Source organism: Culex quinquefasciatus, chromosome 2, assembly GCF_015732765.1.
Source record: "Culex quinquefasciatus strain JHB chromosome 2, VPISU_Cqui_1.0_pri_paternal, whole genome shotgun sequence".
NCBI classification, from domain to species: Eukaryota; Metazoa; Arthropoda; class Insecta; order Diptera; family Culicidae; genus Culex; species Culex quinquefasciatus.
This window is the reverse complement of record NC_051862.1, coordinates 74227231-74246908: the sequence shown is the minus strand read 5'-3', so window position 1 is coordinate 74246908 and position 19678 is coordinate 74227231. Positions and strand designations below refer to the sequence as shown.

The 19678-nt window shown below is 45.9% G+C and overlaps 3 protein-coding genes across 5 annotated transcripts; 2 read left to right on the top strand and 1 right to left on the bottom strand.

Moving 5' to 3' along the window:
* The first annotated feature begins 1359 nt into the window (after positions 1–1359).
* LOC6045072 (sister chromatid cohesion protein DCC1) lies at positions 1360–2945 on the top strand. Its single transcript, XM_001862449.2, has 3 exons — positions 1360–1501; positions 1558–2694; positions 2752–2945. The coding sequence occupies exons 1-3, from the start codon at positions 1485–1487 to the stop codon at positions 2849–2851; spliced, it is 1254 nt and encodes a 417-aa protein (XP_001862484.1). The 5' UTR covers positions 1360–1484; the 3' UTR covers positions 2852–2945.
* Positions 2894–5726, bottom strand: LOC6045073 (ATP-dependent RNA helicase DDX24). Its single transcript, XM_001862450.2, has 4 exons — positions 5400–5726; positions 4890–5342; positions 3179–4833; positions 2894–3078 (listed from the first exon to the last, which is right to left on the bottom strand). Exons 1-4 carry the CDS (start codon positions 5607–5609, stop codon positions 2943–2945), a joined length of 2454 nt encoding a protein of 817 aa, XP_001862485.2. The 5' UTR covers positions 5610–5726; the 3' UTR covers positions 2894–2942.
* A 3624-nt stretch (positions 5727–9350) lies between these two features.
* LOC6045075 (DEAD-box ATP-dependent RNA helicase 20) lies at positions 9351–18744 on the top strand. 3 transcript variants are annotated; one of them, XM_038257626.1, is made up of 5 exons: positions 9351–9957; positions 10380–10466; positions 10638–11709; positions 11767–13457; positions 14220–18744. In XM_038257626.1, exons 2-5 carry the CDS (start codon positions 10426–10428, stop codon positions 14251–14253), a joined length of 2838 nt encoding a protein of 945 aa, XP_038113554.1. In that variant the 5' UTR covers positions 9351–9957; positions 10380–10425; the 3' UTR covers positions 14254–18744. The 3 variants fall into 3 exon arrangements, with proteins under 3 accessions (XP_038113554.1, XP_038113552.1, XP_038113555.1); XM_038257624.1 differs by having other exon boundaries at positions 14205–18744; XM_038257627.1 differs by lacking the exon at positions 10380–10466 and having other exon boundaries at positions 14205–18744.
* Positions 18745–19678: the final 934 nt, after the last annotated feature.

Here is a 19678-nt window from a genome sequence, read left to right as displayed (position 1 = left end):
TGTTGCCATGTTACTGTCTAAAGCTTTATTTATGTCCTGACAAACTTTAATAACGGTTGAAGATGTACTGTGATGTTCCCGGAAACCAGATTGGAAAGGGGTTATAAGCTTTTTGAATGTTAAATATAGTGCCAGAAGTGATGACGGGACAGTGTGGGATGTCCCGAGGGTCCGCAGTCCATTTCTCGTTGCGGGACGAGTATTACCTAAACATCCGGAAGAACAGTTTGCACTAGTTCTGGAAGGACCGTCTGTACGAAAGCCGCAGGTCCTGGAGCTGTCGTACTCAGATTACTTCCAGAGGTTGGAGCGAGATCCGACGAACCTGATCAAAAACATCTACCTGGAACACCGAAGAAGTTACAGGTGAGTATTGAGAATGTGTTTAGTGTCTAGCCTATTTCATTTACTTTAAAACTCTTTAAGCAACTCCCGCCCGCAAACGCTCGTCTCGCAACGGCGCAGCTTCGGCCGGATGAACTTTGACGGCGAGTTCGCAATATCTGTATCATTCTCGAAGGAGGACGAAGGGGGGGGGGCCTTCGAACGTGACCGGTGGCGTACCGTAAGAATCGGTACAGCTAGTTTTTTCTTATATTAAAAGTAAAAAACTTTTACATATACAACGATTTTGTTCCAGAAATGCATGGTAGTATCAACAACTTTTTAACTTTTAAATTAAAAAGTTTGAACTTTCTACGAATATTCACCAACGCGAACTTTTAACCCAACGAACGATCTTTTTGAATTTAAAGTATTTTTTCTTTGTGTGTATGTTGATTAAACATTATTGAGGTCATAAAATCAATTAAACCACCTGAATTCTACAAATTATTGAATTAATTCATATCTGGAGTTTTTTTTTAATGTCCAATAAACCAAATTTCCAGTTTTTGCTTTTTGGGTGTTTTTAAAACCGCCTTGAGTCAAGGGTATTAAAAAACACACAAAAAGCAAAAAACTGTAAATTTGGTTTATTGGACCTTTTCTAAAAAAAACTCCAGATATCCTCCCTTCCCTTCACCATCGGAAAGGGTTAGATTCTGGTCTGCCAATTTTTTTCAGATTTTTGATCGATACTCTGCCATTTTTTTTATTTTGACCTGGTAACCCTGGGGACAAACCACGCGGACACTTTTTTTTCAAAATTTCCGAATCTTGGTCGTTTATGGATGGCCCTTTAAGTTTTGCGAAAAGTACACTCAAAATCAGAACTATCCTTCAAAAGGGTACTTTCTACCCTATTTAGAGCGGATTTTACAGAGTTCTCAGAATACATGACTTCAGCGGCATTTCTGCAGACTTTCAATCGGCAGTAAATTTTTATACCAGTGTGGACGAAGCTGAACCTGTATTAGCGAGCGCGAAAATTTGTAAACAAATCGTGATTCAAGAGCGGTTTAGTTTAGTGTTCTGAAACATCAGTTTGATTTTTGTAAAAAAGTTTTTAGTTTTCTTTTTGTGAAAGTTGATTAATCGTCACAATGATATTCAGTCAAGAGTAAGTTATTTTTTTCCTAAATATTTTGTTCAAACTAACTAATCCCCTTACCGCAGCTACCAACGCTCCGTCGAGGACGTCCACACGATCGTCCGGCACGCCAAGCTGGACTTCAACAACCTAACGAATACGGCCCAAGCGATCTACTACCCGGACGGGGACACGCACGCCAACATGGGCAACCTCAAACTACTCGAAGCGGACGACCACATCCTGGAGCAGATCCGCGCGGGCAAGTCGGTCTCGTTCAAGGGAGCGCTCAACGAAAAGGTCGTCATTTGTACCGAGTCGAGGACGTACGAGGTGAAGGAGGCGGAGATCAGCAACAGTTTGCTGCTGGTCCCGAGGTTGCAGCAGGCACAGGCTACGAGCAGGTCGCCGATCAAGAGTCCCAAGGGTGGGGTGAACACGTCGTTGGACAGCAGCACGGAGGAAATGGGCGAGGACGCCGTGGACAGTATCGATACGATCGAGCGGAAGGACGTGGTGCGGATATTCCACGATTACTTCGAGTGTCGCCAGGTTAAGCCTAAGTACAGGAAGATCATCGATTTGCTCCGGTTGACCAAGTATTCCGGACCGGAGAACGAACATCTGGTTGAGCGATCGTTGCTGTTCCGGTTCAGGCAGCTTCTGGACACGGTCCAGTGCAGCAAGGAGGAGTTCGAGGAAGGGTTGCGAAAGTATCGCGCGATTGAGATCGAGGACCGGATTCGGATGCTGGACAACGAGTACGAGTACCGGGCTGTGACGTTGATGTTGGCCCTCATCGGGGAGAATTCCTGGCGGTTGGACGCGATTGACAAGGCCACCACCGTGGAAGCCCTCGAAGGTATCGTCCCGTACGATGTGGTGGACAAAATCTTTGATGTGTACACGGAACCCACCGAGTCGGGACGGTTCCGCTACCGGGAGGACCTTGTTTGTGCGCTTTTCGCCGAAAAGATCCTCCAGCAAGGCCTCAAATTCCACATCGATGACTTCCTGACCACGTGGCAGGAGACCCTGCCGGAGGGGTTCACCGCCAATGAGAAATACCTGCGCGGAATCGGAATCATCGACCGGGAAGGAAACGTGCCGTGCGTGCGCGGACTCAACGAGGCAGATCTACCAAACAACCTGCTCGTGCGACTCGTCACCCTGTTCAAGACCAAGGAACGGTGGAATCTGGAGCAGATCGAACCGTACATTGAGTAAGTTGAGGAAATTCAACGTGCTTACCTTTTAACCAATTCCCGTTGCCCTTGCAGGTGCTTCACGACGCCAACGCTGGGCGTGACATCGATTCTGGCCAAGCACACGCGCTCGCTGGTCGTCAACGGAACGCGAATCTACGTGTCCAAGCACTAGGAAAAAGGGACCGTTTCTTTTGTGCTACTTCAAATCACAACCTTTTTAGTTTATAAGCAAAATAAATCATTTTTTTACCATTTGCGCAAGCTCACTCAAACTTTTTCTTCTTCTTGTTGCGCTGCTTCTTGAGCTGGATGTTCTCCTCGACCACCTGGCGGACCAGCTTGATGGCGGAACCTTCCTTCTCAGCGGGGAGGCTGACCGCGATCGCGGACGTGGGGAATCTGTTGGGGAAAAATGGTTGAAAATTTGATTAGGGACCATCCGTAAACAACGTGAACGATTTCAAAGACTCTCTTTGATTCATAATTTTTCACTACTCACTTCATCTCCACCCGGTCCATCACGATCGGCGCCGCCAACAGCCGGCTCAGCTCCATCCGTCTCCCCTTCATCGCCCGCTTCTCCCGGCTCTTCTCCAGCTGCTTCATCTCCTCCTGCTCGCTGTCCAGCTCGGAATCACTCGCCTCGAACTCCTTCGCCACCTTGTCCTCCCAGCTGCGACTTTCGTTGCTGCGGCGCTGGCGCAGTTCCGTCTTTTCGATTTCACGCGCCAGATTGACCCGCTCGCGGACCTGCTTCATCATCCGGTCGGAGGTCGGGTACATTGGGAGGTCCTCTTTGCGGCCCAGAGCTTGGTTGAGCTTGACGTAGTCTTTGACCTCGTCGGCACCGGTCAGCAGGATGGCGATGCCTTCGCGGGTGGCGCGGGCCGTTCGGCCGGAACGGTGCACGTAATTTTCCGTGGTTTTGGGGACTTGGTAGTGGATGACGTGGTCTACGTTTGGGATGTCGAGACCGCGGGCGGCGACGTCGGTCGCGATGAGGAGGGCGGCTGGGTTTTGCGTGAAGCGTTCGAGGTTCTTCAGTCGTTGGCGCTGTTGCATGCTACCGAAGAGGCTGAGCGGGTCGCAGTTGAGGTAGGTGAACAGGGACACGAGCCGTTTGACGCAGTCGATCGAGTTGCAGAAGACGAGGGTGCGGCCCGGGTGACGGAGCAGGAAGTAGTACAGATAGTAGTCCTTGTGTTCGGCTTTGCAGAGAATGCGCGACTCGGTCAGGGTTTGGGCGGTTCCGTGCTGCTGGGTGATGTCCACGACCTTGGGGTCGGTCATTCCGATGGTTTGGACCAGGTTGTTGAGCCGCTGGCCGGTCGTTTCCTTCGTGATTTTGAGCTTCTTGTTCTTCTTGGACTTGGCCTTCAAATGCTCCGGCAGATCGTGGTCCAACGTGAGCGTCGCGGAGAAGATGTAATTCCTGCGCAACTTGGTGGCCTCCTCGTTCTGGTTCAGCATCTCCAGCAGCTGCTTCAGCTCGTCAAAGTGACCCTTTTCCAACATCCGATCGGTTTCGTCGATAACCAGGAACCGAATTTGATCCATCTTGGCCAGGTGGTGATTCCCGGCCTGCATCAGTTCCCACAACCGCCCGGGCGTAGCAATCACAATCTCCGGACAGCGTTTCAACATGCGCTCCTGCTTGACCACCGCCAACCCGCCAAACACCGTCGCAATCTGGATGTCCGTGTACTTGGTAACGGCCTTCAAGTGGTCATTGATCTGCACTGCCAACTCACGAGTAGGAGTCAAAATCAACGCGTAAAGTGGCTTGTTCAAATCCTTCTTTTTCTCACGCTCAAGGTCCTGCGCCGCAAGAACCGAATCGCCCCCGTCCGGTGCCGGGTAAAACTCCAGCTCTTCCGGCTCCGGCGTCAACTCGTGACCTTCGCGGCTTTCCTCAGCATCCGATTTCTTAACGGTCTTCAATCCTCCGTTCGCCTTCAACTTCATAATTCCCTCCAGCAGTGGAATCCCGAACGCCAACGTTTTGCCACTTCCAGTTTCGGCCGCGCCGAGCAGATCCCGCTTGCCGAGAATGGCCGCCGGGAGGGATAGCGTCTGGATTTCCGTAGGCTGCCGGAAACCCTTGTCGGCGAGGGCTCGCACGATCGGTTCCGAGACGCCCAATTCCGTCCATTTCTGAAAAGTTTAAACTAACTAATAATTTTCATTACAAATAATTAATAAAAACATACAAAGTAATCTGCACTGGAGTAGGTTCCACCCTGCTGACTGGTTTCCGCTTGACCGTTGCTCTGCTTGCTTTTACTCTTTCGCTTTCTCTTCTTCTTTTTCTGGCCGTCATCCTCCTCCACTTCCGGTTTCATCAGCCGGACAAACCTTCCCGCGGTGCACTCCTCCTCCGACTCTTCGGAATCTTCAACGCGAACCTCAACTTTGGCCTTTCCCTTCTTCGTCTTTGGAACGGGTTTAGCATCAATTCCGGAATCGTCGTCCGAGAAATCATCCGATTCGGAGTCATCCGATGGTGGCTGTGGTTTGGCCTTTTTAGCGACCTTCTTCTGCTTCTTTGGACGCTCCTCCTCTTCCTCATCGCTGTCCTCGGAAACCTCGGAGATGTTCCGTTTGACTTTTGGTTCTTCCATGGATTCTTCAGCATCCTCCAAGATTGGGTCCTTCTTCAACTTCTACAAAAATAAATCTATTAAAAACTTATTTCATACAAACCCAACCAACCATCCCACCTTCTTCTTCTCCTTCTGCACCAGCGACCGGTCGTAGCACTCCAGCACCTCCAACCCGATAAAGCCGGCCAGATCCGCACCATCGTCCGAGATCACCGGTCCACTGAGCTTAACGTTCTTCCACGAGGCCTCCGGCAGCGTTTTCGGTCCCTTCGGGGTGGTGGCTACCTTGCGGTACTTGCCCCGGAATTTGGCCGCTTTTTGGACCATTTTTAAACGTTGCGAAAAGACACAAATGCACAAAAACACTGAAATAAACGTGCTTTTCTTGTGAAATTGGATTCAAAATTGGGCGCACGTGTTTAAGTTTGAACGGAGGAGATCACAACAAATCGCTGTCATTTATTTTATACCAGATTTATAATCGCGAATCAGTGATCCCAGATGAAAGCTGGAAAATCTGCTGAGCAATTGGGTCCTAAAATGAAGCTTAGATTGCTGATATTATTGTTTACAGTGATAAAGCTTATTTTTCTGAGTACAATGACCCTTTATACGACCACAAAGAGTTTAAATTTGATTTTTAAATCAATTTTGAAAAATTAACCTCGCGGTCCTTCTTGACAGAAAAGGTCCTACTTGACAGCTCGTTCCAAGGGGACCATAGTTGATCCATCGAAAAAATGTTGTCTTGTTATATTATTTTTTTTACATTCAAATGAAAAAAAAAAGTGATCAGAAATGGTTTTTGATCGTGTTTTTTACCGTTGTAGATAAAAATTGATATAGGGCTTTAGTACCCAATTCTCTACGAAATCGGTTAGATTTTGTGCATTTTTATTTTTTTTGTATTTTTTTTTATTTGGCTCACACTTTGTAGAGCCCTTTCCTATGACCAAAGAAGCTATTTTGTGTCCACGCAGAAAAATATTTTGTAGAATCAGCCTGTACGAGGTTTGATTCAACAAAAATTTTGTTGAATATAATCAACGCCGATTTTGCGTTGAAACAAACCTTGATTTTCTTAATTCCACAAAAATCTTTTGTTGTTTTTAAAAAGTTGCTTTGACGTTTAGCGTTGATTCAACAAAAATATTGATTTTCAAATCAACAAAATGTTTTGTTGATTCAAATATGCCTCATTTTTCTGCGTGTCATTTTTTCACCCATACAAGTCTCCATCCAACTTTGGCAGCTGTCCATACAAAAATGGGTCTCGTGGCGCAGGGGTAGCGGCTTCGGTTGCCGATCCCGATGATGCTATGAGACGCGGGTTCAATTCCCGCCTTATCCACTGAGCTTCTATCGGATGGTGAAGTAAAACGTCGGTCCCGGTTTCTCCTGTCTCGTCAGAGGCGCTGGAGCAGAAATCCCACGTTAGAGGAAGGCCATGCCCCGGGGGGCGTAGTGCCAATAGTTTCGTTTTTTTACATGAATATTCGAAAACTGCAACTTTTCAATGATTTTTCTGATTAATTTGGTGTCTTCGGCAAAGTTGTAGGGAATATCCAGAAAAAAGGTAATTGGATTTTTTTTTCGATTTTTTAATTATTATTCTTTTTACAAAAACTCAATTTCCTTTTCGGAAAATAGTCGCTGTTTTTATTTTTTTTAAATTATTGCACATGTTTGCCCATTATTGAAAAACATATTTTTTTAAAGCCAAGAAAATTGTCTTTTTTTCTTCTTCACGCAGAAAATATTTTGTATAATCAGCCTGTACGAGGTTTGATTCAACAAAATTTTTGTTGAATATAATCAACGCCGATTTTGCGTTGAAACAAACCTTGATTTTCTTAATTCCACAAAAATCTTTTGTTGTTTTTAAAAAGTTGCTTTGACGATTAGCGTTGATTCAACAAAAATCTTGATTTTCAAATCAACAAAACGTTTTGTTGATTCAAATATGCCTTATTTTTCTGCGTGTTTGAACTTTGATGATACGACCCATAGTTGCTGAGATATAGCCATCATGTCAAGGTTTTCAAAGAGTTTTACGAAAACCATATTTTCAAAAATGTTGAATCAAAATGCCGTTATATTGAATGTTGGGCCCGAGGTTGGGCCCTTTTAAAATGTAAGCCTTTATTTATTTTTTTTGGAAAAAATCTCGGAAAAAATTGTTTTCGAAAAGATCGGAATATTTCACGAATGTTTCATATTTTAACATTGTTAATCGGACCTTTAGTTGCTGAGACAAAAAAGAATTTTCTCAGCTTTTGTGCGACCAATATTTCGATTTTGACATAGGACTATGTCTCTACTTACTATATTGGGGGGGCAGTTCAAAAATTCGATCCAAAGCGTCACTTTTAAGCGTTAAAAAAGGGGACATTTTGAACACTTATATCTTTTTTCCCTGTGAATCAATCCAGACGGTTGGACCACCAATCGAAAGAGAAAGACTTCAGCTATCGTTTAACTACATAGATAGTTTGACTAAACATAGTTAAAGCACTTAAAACATGCAATCAAAATGAGTAATTTTTCAGTACAAATCGGACAGATGACCAATCAGAGCGAGCGTATGCATTCGAGGCCGCGCCCCTTTTGTGCCGTTCTCCGGCTGTGCCGCTATTTAAGCAGCAAATTTCGCAAAAGCAAGTCACTTTGGAACGAGCACTCCAACTGTGCACGTCGGGCCGGCGCGGAGCAGCAGCAGCAGCAGCCAATAGAAGAAGAGGACCAGCAACCAGAAGGAAGAATTAGCAGCAGCAGAAGGAGGAAATTTGAGCGAAGCGGACCGGTGGAAGTCGCTATGATGCGGCGGTTCTCATGAAAAGTGGAAAATTCCACAGTGGTGGAAAAAACCTGGAGTGGCCGGTGCCCTCGAAGCAGGTTCCCCCGGAGGCTGGGGGAAACATTTATAGAACCATACGAGTTGTAGCAATATGGGTATCAAAATTCATGGTTTTTGATACTGAACATAATAATGGCCATTTCGACAGTAGTGGCCACAACCTGGAGTGACCGGTGCCCTTAAAGAAGGTTCCCCCGGTGCCTGGGGGGACATTTACAGAACCATACGAGTTGTTCACCCAGAACTGGGCATCGGCATACGAGAGAATAAAGAGCACGATTCGGTAGTGGCCCTAACCTGGAGTTGCCGGTGCCCTCAAAGAAGGTTCACCTTAGAAGAACATTTATGACAATTTTGCCGACAAATCTATGAAATAAAATAAAATAATCTTATTCCAGATTTCACTAGCAATCCAAAAACTCATTCAAATTGTTTGGTCCTATGTCTTTCGGTTATGTCTCTGACATACCATCTTGAACTTTTTTTTTTAAATCAGTATTCATCTAGGTATTCATCTAAAATTCATAACTCGGTCAAAGATTGTTTGCACAACCTTGAAATTTCTGAAAAGTTGGCATTCAAAAAAATCCTTCAAAAGATACATCATTGTCATACATCATTTTTGTATGGACTGCTGCCAAATTTGTTTGGTAAATTATATGGATAAACTTTTGATGCAAAATGGCTTCGTTGGGCATACATACCAAAAGCACCATAAAAGTTTCACCCGGATTGAAAAATACAAAAACTAAAATTCAAAAAGGACCGATTTCGTAGAGAATTGCTCCCTGACCAAAAATCATGATTTTCTGTGTTAATATCCCACTTTTCATACGATTTTTTGAGTTCAGGTACTCCAACCATAAAAATTTACATCACCTCAAATGGTCCCGTCTGATTGCCACGTAAAAAACCTAATGAACTGAAAAATTCGTATGAAAAGTGAGATCTGTTTGAAAAATTCTTTCCTCGCGCTGAAATAAATACCTTTTTGCAATTTGTACTATTTTATGCTAAAATGAGTGTTTTTTACCTTTTCCAAATTTCAATAAAAAAAAGTCTGCAAAGAAAACTAATCTGCCATCGCACACTTCAGCCCCTCTCACACTGGTATAAACTGACAGCTGCGCCGAACAGCTGACAGATCTGTGACAGTGTCACCCCGCCCTAACCATCCACAGCTCGCAAACAGCCATCTTCTGCCTCGAGTCCAAAGTTGCTTTTCTCTCGGCTTTCTCTCCTCGACCAGACAAGGTGTGTGCCGCGCGCTGTTCGTCGTGTGCTCCCGTATTTGATTTTGCTCTGCACACACACACACACATACTTCTAAACGCGACAACCCGTCCCCTGTTCGAAGTGGAAAAAAGCCCTTAGCCGTGAGAAAACCGTGAAAGTTTTTTGAAATTTTCGTTAAATTTGAAACGTGTGACCGCTCCGCAAAAGTGAAATCCGTGAAAGACTGGGGAATCGGTCGAGCTAGCGAGAAGTTGAAAGGTAAAATTTTCACCTACACCGTCGGCCATCTTTTTTTTCCTTCCGTGTGTTGGGGCCCCAAAGCGGAGCGCTAGGCGACGAACACACTCGAATCGGATTTTCGCTGCACTTTTCAACGTTGGAAGTTGGAACCCGAAAGAGAGGGAGAGATACAGCTTGCGCAGCTGTAAAGAGGAACTAATAAAGTGCAGAAATAGAGTTAGCACAAGCAACTAAACTTCAACTTGGAACGCAGCGATTTTGCGAGAGAGCGGCAACACCTTAACAAGAAGCACACACACTCAAGGGTCGATTTTCCAGCTCAGGAGGAGAAAGCTAGAGAAGGTGAGAATATTTTAGTTGGAAGTTTGAGGGTTGGGTTTTCTTTTTTTTGTCTTGTCTGGGGTGGTGCCGGGTCGATCGATTTTTTTGCCGCAGCGACGACGACATTTTGGTGTGGTTCTCGGAATGTCGGATTAACGAAGCAGTCTGCGATGTTGTAATTTTTGGTAGAAATTTCAAGGAATACTTGATTGATTAATCTTTCTTGTTGATTTTTTTAATGTTTAGTAAACATAATGAATGTCAAGTCTAACAAAGCCTTTTCGAATGAAAATTTTACATTTTTACGCTCTATTAACAGCATTTTCTAACATGAAAAATTGTTTTGTTATAATTGGATCTTCATAATTTCAAGGAAAATTTATGAAATCCGTTTTCAGCCTATTTTAACCCTTTTGTTAATTTCTCCCCTCTTCTTTTCGCAGATTTACTCGGGGTCAAACGCACCACACTAAAAAAAAGAACGAGAAAATGTATGACAACGAGGCAGTATGCACCGCCGCAGCATCGGGGTAAGACAAGAAACAGATTGGAACTCAAAAAATCTACTAACCAAACATGAAACAGCTCTCGTTGCGTGTGCATTTTGCCTCACCTTTCTAACTGCTTCGTTGGTGCCTTTAACCCCATCGATCTCGCTTTGAATTTCTCTTCCGAACTAATCTCAACCTCTCCCTTCGCAGAATCGTGATGCAATTCCAAGGCAACGGCCAGCCCCACCCCGGCGGATACCGGCCCCGCAGTGACAAGCCAGACTTTTACACTGGCGGCGCGGGCGGTGCCGGTGGTCCCGGAGGCAAGCCGCACTACATGAACAAGCCCGGCGGTGGCCCCCCGTCGATTCCGCCCTTCAACCCGAACGGATTCGGAGGACCCAAGCCGATGTACGGCAACGGGCCGAACGGAGCGAACGCCGGAGGGGCGCCGGGCGGTGGCGGATTCAACAAGTTCCGCAGCAACAACTTTGGCGGACCGGGCGGCGTTGGCATGGGCGGTGGAATGATCCCGAAGAAGGACTTTGGCGGACCGAAGCTGTACGGAGGACCTTCGTTCCCGGGCAACGGCAATCCGCGCTTTGATAAGCCGATGGATTCGTTCGGCGGTCCGAAGAAGTACAACCCGATGCCGAACTCGTACGGTGGCGGCATGCGCAACAGTTACGGCCCCAAGCCGGACTACAACAACCTGACGAAGGAGGACCGCGCCAAGGTGCAGTCGCTGAAGGCCAAGTTCCCCGGCCAGACGCTGACGAAGCCCATGTGGGAGAACCTGGAACCGTTCGAGAAGGACTTTTACGTGCCCCACCCGAGCGTGATGGCCCGGTCCGTCGACGAGGTTCAGCTGTTCCGGGAGAACATGCAGGTCACCGTCATGGGCAACACCGTGCCCCACCCCACGCAGACCTTCGACGAGGGCAACTTCCCCGAGTTCGTCATCAACGAGATCAACAAGCAGGGCTTCCCCTCGCCAACGGCCATCCAGGCCCAGGGCTGGCCCATTGCGCTGTCCGGCCGCGACATGGTCGGCATCGCCCAAACCGGCTCGGGTAAAACCCTGGCGTACATGCTCCCCGCAATCGTACACATCGCGCACCAGAAGCCACTGCAGCGCGGCGATGGCCCGATCGTGCTGGTGCTGGCCCCAACCCGCGAGCTCGCCCAGCAGATCCAGACGGTGGTGCGTGACTTTGGCACGCACTCGAAGCCCAACATCCGCTACACGTGCATCTTTGGCGGCGCGCTGAAGGGACCGCAGGTGAGTTTCTCCCGAATTCACTAAAATTGCCGACGTTGACTCTGTTGTTTCTCCTAGGTTCGCGACTTGGAGCGTGGTGTTGAGGTGGTGATTGCGACGCCCGGGCGGTTGATCGACTTCCTGGAGCGTGGCATCACGAACCTGCGCCGCTGCACGTACCTGGTGCTCGACGAGGCCGACCGGATGCTGGACATGGGCTTCGAGCCGCAGATCCGCAAGATCATCGAGCAGATCCGGCCGGATCGGCAGGTGCTGATGTGGAGTGCGACGTGGCCGAAGGAGGTGCAGGCGTTGGCGGAGGACTTTTTGCACGACTACATCCAGATCAACGTGGGCTCGCTGAACCTGTCGGCGAACCACAACATCCACCAGATCGTGGACATTTGCGAGGAGAACGAGAAGGAGGGCAAGCTGCTGTCGCTGCTGAAGGAGATCGCGAGCGACGTCAACAACAAGATTATCATCTTTGTCGAGACGAAGAAGAAGGTCGAGGATCTGCTGAAGAACATCGTGCGGGACGGGTACGGCGCGACGTCGATCCACGGTGACAAGTCGCAGTCGGAGCGTGACTACGTGCTGCAGGACTTCCGGCACGGCAAGAGCACCATCCTGGTGGCGACCGACGTTGCGGCGCGTGGTTTGGACGTGGAGGATGTCAAGTACGTGATCAACTTTGACTACCCGAACTCGTCGGAGGATTACATCCATCGTATTGGCCGCACGGGGCGTTGCTCGTCGTTCGGAACGGCGTACACATTCTTCACGCCCGGAAATGGGCGTCAGGCGCGTGAGCTGTTGTCGGTGCTGGAAGAGGCCGGACAGCAACCTACGCCGGAGCTGATCAGCATGGCCAAGTCGATGCCCGGAGGAAAGGGAGGCCGCAGCCGGTACAACGTGCGTGGTGCGTTGACCTCGGGTGGATACGGTCGCATGGACCAGGGTGGATTCGGAGGACCGCGAAGTGGTGGTGGCTTCCAGAAGAAGCCGTTCGAGAACCGCTTCGGAGGACCGCCCGGAGGCATGGGAGGAAACCGGTTCGGCAGTGGGCCGAACGGACCGAACAAGTTTGGAGGCGCCGGAGGTGGCTACCGCGGTGCTGACAGCTGGAACAAGAACGGCGCCGGAGGCTACCAACAGCAGCAGCCGTACCAGGCCCAGAATCCGCAATCCGGTGGACAGCAACAGCAGCTGTACGAACCGCACCAGCAGATGCGTTACCAGCCGAAGAACATGTACCAGAACCAGTACGAGGACTTCTCCAACCAGATGGTGGGCGGCGCTCCGCAGGCCTTCAACGGTCACCAGGGCACGCGCTTCTACCAAGGTAAGCCGCACCAGGGCCAAGGTGGCCTGCAGCAAACGCAGCCGGGTGGCCCCGGAGGTCGGTACCAGCCGAACAACCAGTACGGTGCCGACCCAAAGTCGGCCGGTGGACGCCCGCCCTATCAACCCAAGCAGCAGCAGTACAACAATAGCTACGCTGCCGCAGGTACGGCCGCGGCCTACCCGGCTCAGCTTGCGGCGGCGGCTGCCGCTGCTGCTGCGGCCGTTGGCGGAGGCCAGACCATTCCGGCGGCCGGATTCGCCACCGGGTTCGATCCGCTGGCCGGAGTGCAGGGCGCGATGGGCACGTTCGCCTCGTCGTACCAAATTCCTGCCGCGGCAGCGTACTACTCGTACCCGGCCGCAGCCGCCCCTCCGCCACCCCCGCAAACCCAAACCCCGCAGGTCGTGCCACCGGTTCAGCAGTAAGTTTAAACCCCACATTCTCACACAAACACACACACTCACACAGAGGGCTATGTGCGTGGTTACGCGATTCGTCTATTTTTCTTTTTTTTTACTACACTTTACGAAGCGACCTTCCAAAAAGCTTGAAGGAATCTTCCAACTAGCGGTTAAGCATCAAGTGTGTGTGTGTGGCTTTTCATTTTATTTTTACCTTCCTTTTTCACCTTACTCTAGTTATATATTAGATGTGTGTGTGTAATTCCATTACCGAAGTACTTTCCCAACCCACCCGCGCGATACAAGTTAGAAATTGTGAAGTTCGAATAACGTAACGTAACGTTGAAAGCGTTTATTGGTCTCTTTGGCTAACGTAACACTAAATCAAGCAACACACAACACACAAAAGTAAGCATGTTTGTTAGAATTTAAGCGTAATTGAAAGAGTTACAAAATTACACGCAACCACACACACACTCACAAGTATATGAGAATATTGCATAAAATTACATATATATATATTCTAGGGTTAGTGCTACACACACACAAAACACACACATACACATAAATATTTATTGAACGAGAGAAAATTCATGAAACAAATCCTAAGCAGAAACGCTATGCATTTTCCAAACATATTCATTAGGGAATTTTTCGCGTTTGTTTCCCCTTTTTTCACCAACAAAAAAAAAACACACACAAACTCACACTCAACCAAGACAAACTTCGTTTCTACAATTTTTTGTTATTTTCTTCTCCGTTTCCCGGTTCCTCGTGTGCAGCGTCGACGCAACAACGGGTGGTGCAGGGTACTAAGAGTCCGACAGCCGGACAGGACGAAACAACCACTCTTTTGCTTTTGTGTTCGATTGGATGGAGAGAATGAAACACAAACCCCCCCCATTTTTTTTCTTGTCCGAGCCACGAGCTCTGGCAGTTCGATTTATATCCTAGTTTAAACAAAAAAAAAAAAAACGTCAACTTTAGAATTTCTCGATCAAACAGCTTCCAAAACTATTGTTCTTTGAGGTAGTTTCTTTTTAACGTGTCTGTGATAGCGAACGCGATTAGCGCGACGGTCCCCCCCACCTCACACATCAGCAAACCCGTTTTGTGTCGGCCTGTGCGCCGAACCAGAAGAAGCAGGAGGAGGAGCAAGGGTGAAACACATGTGTTGTCGATCGTGGAAGTAATCATTGTAAGATTCACAAAAAAACTCTCACAAGAACACATTATTTTGTTTACTTTTTTTTTCTTCGGTTTTGGTTGAACAATTATTTTGTTACTGTGAAAAAAAAAACACTTCGCGAGAACGCGAGCGAAACCAACAACAACAACAAACAACTCGAATGTAGTAGATTTTTTTTGCATTAAAAATAAAAAAAGAAGGAAACACATGAGAAAAACAAACTTGAAACGAGTTTGTAACGGTGGAATCTAGCAAAAGAGAGGAGCGAAACCGGTAGACTTTGCTGAAATTCGATAGGGTGGCTGCTCAAAACCAACAAGTTGGCCATTTTCAACTGTCTATTTTGATATCAATGACAGATCAAAATATTCCAGGCACTTAAAGTTCACGTCCGTGTTTGGGAAACGCCTTTTCGGTGATCAATTTCATGCATTCTGGGTACTTGAAGTTCACATCCGTGATTGAGAAGCGCATTTTCGGTGGCCAATTTTATGCATTCTTGGTACTTGAAGTTCACGTCCGTGATTGGGAAGCGCCTTTTCGGTGGCCAATTTAATGCATTCTTGGTACTTGAAATTCACGTCCGTGTTTGGGAAGCGCTTTTTTGGTGACCAATTTTATGCATTCTGGGTACTTGATAATCACATCCGTGATTGGGAAGCGCTTTTTAGGTGGCCAATTTTATGCATTCTACGTACTTGAAGGTTCAAAATATTCCCATTTATGGGGGCTTTTTCGCTCCTTACAATGCAATTTGATGTTCTCAAACTAAAAACTCAAAAATGGTACTCGAGTGGCCCCCTGCCAAAAACGAAATAAGCAAAACCGGTGTAAACTTTGTTCAAAGCGTCCTCCTCAAAGAAAATTGAGAAACCAGAAACTTCAAGCTCACTAACAAAAAGAAGCAGCGTTGCAAAAGCAACTCCAAAACGAGTTGTTAACATGGAAGAAGGGAAGCAAACGCGCAATTGTAACATTTATGAAGAAAATTAAGAAGAAGAAGAAGTGTAAAGAAGCAAATACACACTCACAGAGGTGGCGAGCGCTTGGTATGCTGAAATTGAATCAAATCTAACGAGAAACAACGAGAGTGAAGATGCAAGTATGAAAAACAAACGCAGTGTGTGAATGATTAAGCTACTAAACATTAGGAGCAAACACACACACTCACACGCAAGAAAAGCGATGAAACTAAACCACACATACAAACACACAATGAAGGCAAGAGACTTGAAAACTTTTTTGTTTTATTTTCTAAACATTTGTGATATAATACAATTTATTATTCGTCGTCGCCGCGATCGCCGTCGCGTTTAAGTTTACTCTCTAGAAAGATCTAACGCAAAGTTTTATCGCGAAAACAAAGTGCTTTTGTGTTAAGTTCCAGAACCCAGAAGTTGTCGTCGTCGTCCCCGATAATTTTTTTTTTCTCTCTAAACGCGCGAATGCTTTGCAGTGTAGATTTTAGAGGGGGTCACATTCCTTTAAAAACACAAAAAAAAAAACGATGAAGCATATCCAGCATCGAAACTCATAGAAACAATAAAAGAATAAAACAGACTCACTTCAGTACCTGTTCTACCTTTAAATGTGGCGACAACAGCAAACAAAAAAATCACGCAATCAAACCGAGCGAAAATGCGATGATCTTAACTGATATAGTAGCAAGACGAATTTTAATTTAAGCATCAATTTGAGAAGAAAACAAACTTGATATTGCAAAAAAAAAAAAACTCCCAAAAACAAACGATGTTTGAACGTGATTATGAAACAAACAGTAATCAACAGTCCGTCGTCAGTTTTTTTTCTGTTCGGAAAGTAGTAGTTAAACAAGAAAATCAAGCGAGCGAAACGAGGATTTCCTTCACACCAATCTAGTCCCAAGAAAGAGAAAAAAAAGAGAAACAAAAGAGCATAACTCCGTTGATTTTTTTTATTTTTGTATTTTTTACGAAAAACCGCGCAACTATCGCGTCATTCTGTGATAGAGCGAGAGCAAAGCTACTAAGAAATCTAACAAGCCAAATTGTCGTGGCCTGCTGCGGCGACCACCGGAAAATGGTTCCTTTTTCTTTTTTTTTTTTTTCGTCGCGCGCGCCTTAACAAAACAAACCGGAAGCAGAGAAAACGAAGAGATGAGACTAAAAACGAAGCAAGCAGCTTCGTTCGAATGTGACCACAGTCAATGCATTAAAGCAAATTCAACAGAGGGAAACGTAATTTAGAGAAGCGCGCGAAAAAAAAACCGGTTAGATTGTAAGTGAAAAAGCACGAGGGGTGCGCGCGATTTGCTGCTGACCTGAGAAGCGTTTCGAAGATTTTTTCGAACCCTCGGGGAAGGCACACAAACACGTGCTGCGTCAGTATTTTTCACGTGGCGAAAAAGAAAAACACGCCAGTTGCAGAAATAAGATTAAAACATAAAACCAACCAAATTGCCTTTAATGAAACTGTGATCGTATCAAATCTCGTCTCGTTCCTTTTTCTCTCTCATCAACCTTTTTGTTGTAAGAAGAAGTAAAACAAAAAGAGAACACACAAGAATAAGGAGAAACACTCATTTTTTTTTGTTGTATTAATTATACACAACAACCTCCGTTTGTTGTATTCTCACCTCGAAACAAACCCCACTTTATTGTTTATTTTTTGTTCTGTTCATTCGTTCGTTATTTACAAGGCTAATAAGTACTAGAGAACAATACATTCGTGTGTGATACGGAGTTGTTTATGCTCTGGCTGACTGATTATTGTTGTTTAAATCTACTAGTTAGAAATGGGAAGTAAAACCAATACATTTAATTGAGAGAGACAAACACAAAGCAAAACAAAAATGTATGCCAAAAGTATTCATATTGATACAAGCGAAAAATGGAAGCACACACTTTAAGTAAATTTATGTTTAAAAAAAGCGAAAAAAATATGAAAAATTAAAATTCGTCAAATTGTTCCTAGACAAAACAAGAAAAAAGCGTCAAATCGCACACGCCGCGCGGTAATTTCTTTAGTTTTTCCGTTCCTTTTAAGCTAGAATCATTGAAACGAAATCGCTCACACCGACCAACTAAAGCCGGGATAAGAAAATAAAAAAAAACGTCGTTTAACAAAAAACTACAAACACAAATATATTGCAATAAAACAAAAAAGTTGTCCAACAAACTTTCTTTCGGTGCAAAAAGCTATGGGTGAATTCCAGGTTACTTTCGTCACTTGTGGTCGTCGAAGCAAGAGAATTCAATTTCTGCAGTATTAACTCTATTTTATACAAAAAACACACAAACAAGTCCAAACGAGAGAGAGACAGGAGAAACAAAAACTTGTAGGGAAAACAACACACAGGTTAAATCGTTAGGAGAATGAAGAAAAGTGTGGTGAAATCAAGAAAACTCGAAACTGTGAAAACAACACTGCAACTGAATTGTGGGGAAAAAAAGCAACGAATTTCCCACACAGTCAACACAACACGCAAATCGGGTAATCAAATTTGTACTATTGAAAAACTATTGTTGTAATTAGCGAATGAAAACAAAAGTGTCGTTACTGAAGCAATCTGTTCAGTGCGATGAGTCGAATCTTGGCGCGCGCGCGCGCAAGAACGTGCGGCGCGACAGGAAGCGCATGGAAACCATGAAAAGTACTGAAAAATACATTTTTTACTACTAAAACGAAGAAACAAAGAAAAACGCTCGCCTCTCTAGAACAAAGAGACACAAAATCTAGGAAAGAAATGAAACTGAACAAAAGCAGGCAAGTTTTATTTACAAAGCAAAACAAAAAGTGATAGGCAAAAAACGTGTCGACTTCTAATTTACAAAGTTTTTCGTTTACGAAAAAGAAAGAAATAATTTGTTTAATGCGAAACAAATGCGTTGCAGCAAACACACCTGTCCACACATACAAGAGTTTATGGAGACAATGGGAGAAGAAGCAAAATGATTTTTTGAAAAATGCATAAAAAACACTCGCGCGAGACAGTGGTGTCGTCCCGACGGCAACTGAAACTGCTTAGAGGAGAGAGGGAGAGAAGGAGAAGAACAGGAGGAAAATGAATGTAATCCGTTTGATAAAGAAACAAATATTAAAAATTACTAATCAAACTATCGAGTTCAATGGCAAATTAAGAAAGGGTGGTGTTTTGATTTGTTGAAAGAAATTCCATGGCTGACTGTCTAGCATATCCAAGAAAGGTTGGAGTTTGCGGTCTGCAAAGACGCTTTCTATGAGCTTCTTGACCGCGAGTACAGAAAGTGTCTAAAACACGACGTCAAGATTGTCATCGGCGCCTTGAAACGCTCAAATCTTCAACGCTTGCCTGGCCTTGGGCTACTTTCCGACCGGCTGGAAGCACGCGAACGTGATCGCCATCCCAAAGACGAACAAGGATATAACCAACCCAGGTAATTACCGCCCGATCAGCCTTTTGAGCAGCCTGAGCAAACTCCTGGAACGGGTGATCCTCACCCGGATAAACCGTCAAATAGAGACGGAGCAACTCATCCCACACGAGCAGTCAGCGGAAGTGGCGCATCAAGCTGAACGCTGGGAAACCCAGTCCATCTTCTTCACCAGGAGGCGTGCTGCTCGGCACCTTCCCCGCAGATCGATCAGCGTCAACGGCAAGCCTGCGACGTGGGACGACGAGGTCAGGTACCTGGGTGTGGTGCATGAAAAGAAGCTGAAGTACGATAAGCACGTGAACTACAGCATCGAGAAGGTGGATCGTTCAACCAAAGCGCTCTACTCCCTGCTGAATCGGCGGTCGAAGTTGAGCATAAAGAACAAGTCGCTCGTGGTCAAGTGCATCATCCGTCCAATGCTGACCTACGCTGCTGCGGTGAAGGTGAAGCAGAACAAGCTGCTTAAGATGGTGCACAACCTGGACCCGGGGTACCCTACCGACGATCTACACGAGCTGGTCGACACCATCGACGCAAGCATCGAAAAGGCAACGAGAACCTTCAGGACTTCCTGTGGGATGTCAACGAATCCGCTCATCGAAGCACTCCTCCGTCAACAACTGTGATATTAGTCTTAAGCCAAACATAGGTCTAGGGT